General features: G+C 41.0%; 2 protein-coding genes across 2 annotated transcripts in view; one reads left to right on the top strand and one right to left on the bottom strand.

Annotated features, from left to right (window-relative positions):
* The first annotated feature begins 777 nt into the window (after positions 1–777).
* Positions 778–10,357, top strand: part of LOC140924127 (U4/U6.U5 tri-snRNP-associated protein 1-like) — a 55,852-nt gene continuing 46,272 nt past the window's right edge. Inside the window, exon 1 of the mRNA XM_073374146.1 lies at positions 778–857. Coding sequence (XP_073230247.1) covers positions 781–857 — 77 coding nt within the window. The 5' untranslated portion in view covers positions 778–780. The remainder of the gene's footprint in view (positions 858–10,357) is intronic.
* Positions 2,375–10,357, bottom strand: part of LOC140924126 (uncharacterized) — a 21,236-nt gene continuing 13,253 nt past the window's right edge. The window contains exons 6-10 of the mRNA XM_073374144.1: positions 10,038–10,149; positions 8,501–8,750; positions 7,229–8,020; positions 5,081–6,326; positions 2,375–3,685 (exon numbers count right to left, since the gene is read on the bottom strand). Of these exons, the coding sequence (XP_073230245.1) occupies positions 3,678–3,685; positions 5,081–6,326; positions 7,229–8,020; positions 8,501–8,750; positions 10,038–10,149 (2,408 nt within the window). The 3' untranslated portion in view covers positions 2,375–3,677. The remainder of the gene's footprint in view (positions 3,686–5,080; positions 6,327–7,228; positions 8,021–8,500; positions 8,751–10,037; positions 10,150–10,357) is intronic.

Raw genomic sequence — 10,357 nt, 5'->3', positions numbered from 1 at the left:
AATAAGGGCCCGAATCACATGTAATAATGCAAGAAACAGGGGCGTAGCTAGGGGGGGTCCTGGGGTGCCCGTGACCCCCCCTTGGTAGGCCTTCTTTTGAGCAAACAACCTACAATATTCAGGTAGCGAAAACGCCATGACAATATCTTGGCCGTAAAAGCCATTGTTGAAAAGCCCACTTTTTTAAAATTTGTTTTTTTTGTGAAGTATTTTCGTGTCAGACGTAAATAAAGCATTACAGTTGTAACAACCTGCACCACTGATACGCTCAAGTTTACTTTATCCCAGAATATTTTTCGTGCATGTAAGAGGTTAAACAACAAATATGTGAATAGACTCAAACGCACGGGTAAACTTCTCATGGCACAAATGTGTTACATGGTCTTTATTTGGGTGTTTCTACGAAGTGCCAGCTCGATTTGAACGGCATTGACCGAAAAAGGTGTAGCAGAATCATCAGTGAGAAAACCCACTTAGAAAACAACTCCAAAGTTCATTCTTTTGCCGAACTCAAATATTCCCATGTAATCATCTTGTTGACCTTGATAGAACCAGTGATGCACGTGATTGCCATATGACAATTGCTTATGACGTAAATAACGCGAGCTTAATTATTCAAGATGGCGCAAAAAAATGCAGACGTACGACGAATCGACGCGGGACAATCATAGCAACGGTAAGGTTATTAATTTGGACTAGAACGCGTCTTCAATGTTTAATAAACTTTTGGTGAGAAATATCTGTGGCTAGTTACCAAGCTGTTCTTAAGTGTGTTTTCCAATGTCCTTATCAGGTAATGACATGTCGCGAAACCATCAAGAAGTTGGAGAAATATCACTGAGTATTGAAGAAACAAAGTAAGCCACAAAAAATACTGATGAATGTGTACATTTAAGGTGTGACAATGGGGGAAATTCTAACTATTTTTCCTTCTTCCCTTCCCATAAGACCCCGCGCGCGCCTCAACCTAATCCCCAATCTTCTCTCACCCCAAAAAACACTTAAATAGCGACTGGGTACGAGTCTGGCGGAACCCCGTTAATAAGGTCAGCAATGGGTCAAAAAAAATTGGCCGTATTATCGGGGCAGGCTTAAATTTCATGACTTGAGGGCCGTAATGATAAATACACCGTACAGCGCATTCACATTTCTTGAACAACTGTTCTCATTAATAAACAACTGAAATGTAAATATCGCGTACGGTAATTGGAAAAAACTACTTAAAATTTCTCTTTAGTACATAAATCACTTTTAAAATTCGGCTATAAAATCGCAACAACTGCACTTTATATGTACTGTAGACTAAGAACAGTACAAGAACAGGCTCAGAGTACTAGGTCAATAATATTGACATGTCACAGCCATTTTAATTAATTTTCTAAATTTCAAACAAGTGGCCGTATTAACGGGGTAAAATTATAAGCGATTCTAGTGTTTGGGATTTTAAGATGTGGCTGTTGGCCGTATTAACGAGTGACCGCATTAACAGGGGTGTTTTTATAAGGAAATGTATGACCGTTCTGCCGGGCCGAAAAAAAGTGGCCGTAGTAACGAGGTGACCGTATTACCGAGATGACCGGAGTTCCACTGGATATGCTTTCATTACACTGTTCGTGATAAAACAAGGTTTAGAAGAAAGCGTTGGGCCGACCCATGGCTTAGAACGCGGTTTCGTTAAAGACTGGCCAACCTCTAGACGCCGCCGCGTCTCGTCTTTCTCGCGTGGGGTGATTTTCACGCGCGCTCGCGTTTCGCTCGCCCTACTATCCCTCAGGAAAAATGGGGACTACTCGTAGTCTAGCTAAACTCCGTTTAAAATGACCGGCCCAGCGAGTCTGAGGGAACGGCTGTACGTTCACATGGCACCGGACTAAGAGCCTGTTTACATGGAGGTGGGGGACCCTAGATAGGTGATGTAACATGTGGCGGGTCACCCCACCTATCATGTAAACCTAATTAAATTAAAATTAAAGATTATATAGACAGGCGGGTTACCTCACCTAAGCGGATTACCTCACCTACCTGGGGTCCCCCGCCTCCATATAAACAGGCCTTAATTTTCAACCGACTGAAAAATTTAGCCGGACACTTCCTTCACACGAGGCCGTTTCGTTCAATATTTTTGCTCAATTCACACAGAGCTTTGTACGGCTAAGTGACTTAACTTTCGTACGGTAAGCGTGGTTCCGTGTGAACGAACCACTCTAGTATGATCTTTTCAGTATTGCATACAATCCTTCAATTTCGAGTCCCAACTCACATGTCATTGTTTCCTGCGACCAATTAGGAGAGACTTACCGAGCAACTCCTACACTACTCCGGGACCCAAATCGATCCGTCAGTAAAGCAACAATGGAATGACAACAATACAGTCAAAATAGCACATAGTTTATTTGTAAGCAATGTGTTACTGAAAGTGCTGTCCTCTTAGCATTTCGGCTTCTTTGTTGTTTTTAATTTTTTCCTAGTTTGTTTAACATGACATTACACCTTTTTAGAGTCATAAAAATAATATGACATAGAATTCTATTTACATACTATGGTTACTATGGTTATAACATATGATTTCTTTTGCTATTCTATCTGAAACGTCTTCCCTAAAGAATTTCAATTAACGTTTAACTAATCTCATTAAGAGAACATTTGGTTTTCTCACTTGTCGCTCATTAATTGTAAATCTACATTGGTGGGTTCCACAAACATGTCATACAAAAATACTGAAAATACTGTCTTATGAAGTACGATAAATGCTTTTCATAAAATTGGCTTTACTATGTTTGAAATCGACCCAAACCTTTACCTTCATTTTAAAAACATAAAAATACAGTGACATGGAATCCTTTTTACATACCAAAGTTATAAATGATTTCTCTACTACTATTTAATCCGAAATGTGTAAAATTTGTCTTCTCTACAAACTGAAATTATATTGGTGTTGTTGATCTATGAACGTTAAACTGCAGTTATTTAGGGAGAATTTGATTTCTCCGCTTTTCCCTTTCAATAGAAAATCTTTTTAAAAAATCGGTTCTACGAACATGTTCTGCAAAAATACTGAATATGCTGTCTAAGTAACAGCATAAACGCTTTACGTAAAATTGCCTTTACTTTGTTTTAAATTCACCCAACCCTTCCCTTTCGAATTATCAGAGCTAATTACATGTAAAAGTTCAAAACTCTGAACAGAGGGCGCGAATCGACTCTATTCGCAGACCAGATAACCATAGGAAGGGGCATGTATTCGTATTCGGGTCATTTTCCAAAAACCTAGAATAGTTACTCAGTTTCTGAATTACTTTCACTAATTAACTAATGGAAGGACCCTTCTCAAAGTAACTAAAAATTATAAAACTTCCGGTACTTTACAATAATGTAGGTCTTTCTTATCTTCCCTAAACATTCGTTGGGAACAGCAGACTAGACTGATTTGTTTTAATCTCCTCTAATTATGAGATTAACCAACTCATTTAAACTACTTAAAAGTCCTTACTGATAAACGTTTTTTAAGTTAGCAGTTTTCTTCTCTTGAGGCAAATGAGTATACTTGTAAATGTAGTCAAAGAATTGCATGGTTCTGCCCTGGTTCTGCATCTTGAAGATGAACTCAGCTCGGGCATAGATTCAGTTTTGGTGTTAAGTCAGAGGAGATTTTTCTCCACAGGAGATTGACTTTCTTTCTAGTTTTCTAAGGGAAACAAAGAAATAACAAACAAACTGCAGGTTAAAGAAGACAAGCAAAAAGCGAAGGACACAAACGACAGCACAGTTCGTTGGGCCTCAGACACTGTGCTTATCAAGACATCTCATCTAAACCTATATGAGTAAAGACGATTTAACTTAATCTAAAACTTGGGATCTAAAGCAAGAGCGCACATGAAGGCAAACTCTTGAAATGTCTCAGAAAGTTAGAGTTAGGTATACCTTGATGACCAAGAGAGAACTCTCTTGTTAATAACTTAAATGCTTCATATAGGCTTTGTCTAGACCATGCCGACAGAAACCTATTCAATCACTGGACGATGCACTCTCATCACCGGCGCGGCGCAGCTTCGCCCCGATACAGAAATGGCGCCAAAATCACCGTTGTTATGTGTCAACAGAAGCCCTATCCGGTACGATTTTCGTGCCCGCGCAAAAGCTGTGATCCGTATGATAGTGTGAGCATAGACTTAGTTACCGAAAGTGTCGGCACTACTAATCTACAGGCATCTTTCTTCCACTGGTGAATGAGGCCGGAGGACAACAAATCGTTTAATACTTGTTTCGTACTTCATTATTTTTAAACGACATGGTCACAATTTTTTACCCTCAAATTCACCATTCATCGACGGTATTTTCAAAACTCAACCAGCTGGCAAATGAAACTCCTACGGGGAACCAATTTGCGTCCAACTGTTTTTAAAGCCTGCGTAGCAGGCGTCGAAAGGGGTAGGGGATAGGGAGGAAGGGAAAAAGGGAGGGGGATTGGGGAGAGAGGGTAAGCGTTTTTCTTCCTTCCCCCTTCCCCTCCTCCTCCCCTTTTTGCGTTTGCCACGCAGGCTACTGTTTTTACTACAGTTTTACATTCTAACATTCCACGTACGTATTTTTACTATGGAAATAAAGGAAGCTGGAACATAGTGGAAATTGTGACATATGCCTTTGGCCTTTAATTATCATCATAGGAGACGGAGCTAAGCCATAATAATTGTTTCGTTCCTTTAGTTTTAATTTTGTCGCCATATTTCAAAATCAAAGCTTATATATGATCCCAACTTACTCAATAGGAAATATTTAATTATAAGCTTTAACAAAAGGAACTGGAAATACGTTTATCGCAACACCTCGCGAGGGTGTAAAGAAAGGGCAGCAGTGTAAATAAATTAGAACCAGCCAAAAAGTAAGAAAAAAGTATGGTTAAAAACAAAAACAAAACAGCCAAAAAAGGGAAAAACATTTCCCCAACCGGGAGTGAACTCCGGACCTCCAACATGCAAAGTCATCTCCTCGTCTACTCTGCCACGTCACCAAATGTTAAAAGGGGGGGGGGGGGGGGGGGGGGAGTTACAGTATTATAATAGTACTTTAACAAAGCACTTACCCAGGACCATATTCCACATCTTCTCAACAAGGGCTCCACACTGCTCCTCCCAGTTGTACTTCTCTCCGTAGCTAGCACGTAAGATTTGGATTTCTTTAAGACGTTGTGCTCTTCCCTTTTGGCGAACAGCAGCAATTGCTTTCGCCCATTCCATGGGGTCGTTGGAATTCACCACAAACGATTTTCCTGAGGGTAAATCGCATAGTGCATGTGCGAATCCTGAATTGCCACTCACCAGAATGGGGAGACCAGCAGACAACGCCTCCAGAGCTGTTAATCCGAAACCTTCTGTTCTGGAAGGCATAATGGCAAGGTCAACCTCACAAAACAACTCTTTTAACCTTTCCTTGCTCTGTACAAATGCTCTAACAATAAGCTGGTCTTTAGCAATTCCAGTCTGGAGCAAGTTTTGGGCGACTTCGTCTTGTTTCCCAACGGGAGCGCCCACAAACACCAGGCAGTAAGAGCTTTCTTCCATTTCTTCTTTCAATTTAACCACTGCTTTTGCGGCAATGTCATATCCTTTGAGACTAAAGTCTTCAGGATCACCGCGGCCAAAGGTTAAAACCTTAAACTTCCCTTCTTCCAGTGTAGCTTGTTCTAGCATTGAAAATTCATGGAAAGTACCTGGAGTAAGCTGGAAGATACATTGGTGTTTCTTGTAAACACGGAGGCGGGATGAATAGGCTTCTCTCAACTTGGGTCCTACTGCCACGACAAGATCTGCTAGTCTGCACAAGTCTACTTCAGCTCTGTCCTTCTCTTCACCTTTGGCAACCGCGCTGTCATAGTTTTTGAACATTCCCAGTTGTTCAGGTGCAGTGTGGACCACCTGCACCCACTTACAGCCGTGGTACTTCCGAATTACTTGCGCTTGTTTTCCCAACTTTGCGCCATGGCCCAGGACGATGTCGATAGCAAGGTTTTTCGGTGGGGTGCTCAGCCAGTCAAGAGGATCATAGTAGCCTGGTAGACTCTCTGCTTCCCGAATGACAATGTTCTGTTTCGCAGCGTCTCTCCTGTCCTCCTCGCTGCAAGAAGATTGTGGCACCAAAAGAGTAATGTTGACTAAGCTGTGCTTCGCCAGTAGAATGGCGAAATTTCTGTTTATTGTTGACAAGCCACCCATGGATGAGCCCCACTCACTCGCCAACAAAGTAACATTCAGTGCTTTAAGAAATTTCTCTGGGTCACTTTCACCTCCCCTATCTTGCCACGTGCCAAGAGAACGGGAAGTATACTGCACCTAAAAAAAGCAATGCGTTTGACAAAGTGAATACTGTTTTCCCCACCAATTGAGTTAACGGGGTCATAACGCACTCGCCTGGTTGCTGAAGAGTTGTAGCATTTTCTTTTAAGTCTTACCTACCGAGACTTATCTGGTTTATAAAAGATGGTAAAACAACGTTAAACGTACGATAGACGAAGACTAATTCATTATGGGATTTGAGAAAATCTGTGTGGTACTTTCTCTTCGAGACAGTACGTATGTACTCGGTTTCAGCCACAGCACATTGGGAGGGCGTTGAAATTTTGGATACCTTTTAAGTTTTCAGTCCTTGTCAACGCCAAATCAAAAATAATATAAATATAAATTACAAACTGAAAAATTTTACAAACTGATAAAAATGGAAGCGGTAACTTTGATAAAACAGGGAAAAAGTTAAATTATCTTTAGCATTTCTGGCTATTCAGATATGAAAGCAAAATTACTTTCACGTCAGTGTAAAGAAAAATTGTTCTAAAAAAGTGCCAGATGTGGGCAGGATAGGCATTTTCCGTCAACGAAATTTTTTTTACCCATACGAGACCAACTTCGCTTACTCTTTCTCCCCCGACCACAGTAACACGCAATACAACTAATTCACCTCTCCGGTAAATAATGTTGAGATCATTATCCACAAAAACTGAGGAAGATTAGTTGAGAGGTCAACGCACATGACGTGTCATCCGGAGGTTCAGATTCCAAGTCCCGCTCTGACCACTAGCTGGCGGATTTGGTTGGGGAGGGGCAATGGAGGGGAGCACTCGTTCGAGCACGCTTCTTGCGCACCTTAGTGGCCAGCTACGCAGGTTAGTATTGTTAACGTCAACATCGAAAAAGATTACTTCACGTCATTTCATACTATATCTTATTAAATATTTTACCTGGGCTCTTCTTAAAGACAGCCACTTTTCCATCCCAAGAACCCTCCTCACACTATCACGAACGTTCTTCGTGCATATCAGTCGCTGGCCTTCCTTTAATTCAAAAAAGTGTAAACATTCCTCTTGGGTACATGCAGCTTCCCGGTGGTTTGAACATTCTGCCAGACAGTGGGGGCACGCAACGGATAACTCGTACTGCAACCCGCTAAGACATGGCAACTCGTGAGACAATTTTTGTAAAGTGTCGTCTATGAAGACACGAACGCGACTTGGTATTTCAACTGATTCAGACACTGAAACTGGCTCTTCATCTTCATTTCTTTGCTTCAGCGCAATCTTGATAAAACTTTTCTTGCAAAGAAGAATGAAATCATAGATGATCTGCTTGCCGACAATGACGAAATGAGCACCATTTTGGTACAGAGTAGGAGGTGGTGTCTCCTGCCAAGTCTTACAGCACCAGGAAATAAAACTAGAAACAAGGCGTATGAAGAGACCTTTCGGAACAAACCCACCTCCGAAATGAAGATATAGTGGACATGGATCAGCTGGGGTAGGGTGTAGTTTGCAAATTTCTGTGGGTGGGGTCTTGAGCTGCGCGGGTACAAAGTACGTGGTACCGGAGGTGTTTGATGTAAATTTCGCAATCAAACCAAACTGGTCCATCATATCCAAAATGTCTTCCTTGACAATAGCTTGATCCACAAATTTGGAAAACACGTGATTGACAAGTTCCATGCAGAGAACACCACTCTTTCCAACTTCCTGCCAATAGGTTGAACAAAGAGGGTTCTAAAAGTAATAAAATATATCGTGTCAGGATCTTCAGCCTTAGTAGCAACCAAGACGTATGCCTTGAGGTTCACATTTGAAGTATAACTAATCCTCTGATGTGAATCTCAGCGTCTAAATCACACCAACTGCTTGCTCATAAGTTTCGAACGTTTACTTTACGCGACACGATTCACATTTTCAGGTTTTCTCGGATCACGAACGTGATGCGAGCTACTTAAAATATTTTGTGAATGAAACTTTCAATTTTTGTTCGCGTGGAAAAAGGGTAACTATGAATCGAACAAGCTTCGCTTAAACGAAGACATAACGATGCCACAAAGACAGTGAGCGTTATCAGTTAAGATTACAATAATTATTACAATTTAGGGCAGCAGAATCTTGCGTTTTGCTCAGTAAGTCGTATAAGTTGTAACAACTAGAAAACACCTCTTATCGTAAAATTATGAAACTCTCCTTTCTTCTGCTTTTTTTTCTCACCGCTTTATCAAAACGAGGAATGGTAATCAGCTCTTTAAACAGGTCAATCAACCATTTAGCCTCCAGAACAACTGTACTCCTATGTTTTATAATCAGGCCGAGGTCATGATAGAAATTTAACACTGTTTGAAACTCGTCATCATCGTCAATGAGGCAATCTTCCCTGGCAGACATTTGAAGTTGTTCCACACTCGTGTAATGAATTCTCTGAGCCACCAAATCCTCAAGTACCCTCTCAAAATGGGCCCACCTACAAAGGTTAACAAAAAACAATATCGCATACAAAAGACATCTCAAAAACAGTCGTAGTTCATACACGTTTGCAGGAAATGAGTTCTATAGCAAAACACTGAAAAATATAACTCCTTTGCATCCGTACGTTTACCTTCAAGTCCCTCTTTATAATTTCACTTTTCAGCCTATGAATGCTTTTCTACCGGAGGCCGAATAGATTTATTAGAACAAATCTAAATTCGGATTTTAAGGAGTCACTGTACCGCTCCGGTGTTCATTTTTTGAGCAAGAAGATATGAATAATATTAATTAATCTTTATTATAAGCACGTCAGTGAGAAGTGCAGTGCGCTCCAGCCGCCTCTGGCAGTCAGCTATATCGACATGAAAAAGGCCTTCGACAGCGTCCACGGAGAATCTTTGTGAAACGTCTTGTTCCAGTATGGCATTCCACCTAAGTTCATAGGAACATTTATTTATTTATACAGGAACATCTGGTATAGCATGAAGCTAACTTAAACAAAGTCCTGTTACAAGAAGTGAAGATGTTGTGTCAGGACTAACATTTCCTCACGAGGTTCCATCAGGTCTGTTTGCTTTCGTCGCTCCTTTTTGTGGTAACTATCGATTGGGTGCTGGAGAAAGCGACTGGAGCAAAGAGTATTGTGTGAAATGAGAATAGGCATTTCTCCGACCTTGACTATACGCACGACGTTCACGAACGGCACCCAGGAGCTCCAAAACTTTGTGGCAGAAATTCTAGACATCGCCATTAGCACTAGCGTAACGATCACTGCCAAGAAAACCGAGAACAAGTAAACCCTACTACTGTTAACCAAAGAGTGGTAGAGGATTGCACTTTCGTGGGCAGTTCTTTCGGTGACGCAGGAGTTACGGACAACTGCCGATTGGCAAAGCAACAGCTGCGTTTAATCACCTGTCAAAGATCTGGAGTGGCAAGAAACTCTCACTCGAATTAAAACTAGGAAACGAGAAATATGTTGTGACAGCAAGAGATTCGTATAAAGGGTTTAGTTTAGAAAAATCGATTTGATAATTTATGGAGAACTTTTTCAAAATGAGCCACTAATACCTTGCTGGAATTATCACAGACAAGCTTAAACCAAAAAGAACCCAAACACATGCCAATTGAATCAGAGTCAGATCCTTTTTTGTAAAAACCAGCCAAGGCAATCCCCATCAGCTTTAGATAAGGAATCACTTTAGGCGAAATAAAGTGAAAAAAGTGAAATTTGATGCGCGAAGACTTTCTTGCACATGAGTGTCACTAAAACATTACTCACCTGGTTGGTATCTTTTCCCCCATGTATGGCTCTTGTCTCAACACTTCCATGATTTTAGCACGCAAAGCATCGATGCCATCACTTTTGGTACTGACACTGTCACCTTCTTGCCCTTGGGAAAAACATAGGCACGTTAAACGTGCATGAGCTATTTTGAATGCTTCAGTGTAACTATAATACTTCGGTGTAACCTTACCAAGAGTGATGAATCTACCTTTTTCATCCTAAATGTAGATTTGGTTTTTGTGCGAAATTGGGTATTGCGCTACATAAATGAAAACGAGAAACGCTCAGCTGAGTCGATCCTCAACCTATATATT

Source organism: Porites lutea, chromosome 14 (genome assembly GCF_958299795.1).
Source record: "Porites lutea chromosome 14, jaPorLute2.1, whole genome shotgun sequence".
NCBI lineage: Eukaryota > Metazoa > Cnidaria > Anthozoa > Scleractinia > Poritidae > Porites > Porites lutea.
The sequence above is the reverse complement of the archived record's forward strand: the minus strand, read 5'-3'. Positions and strand labels throughout refer to the sequence as shown.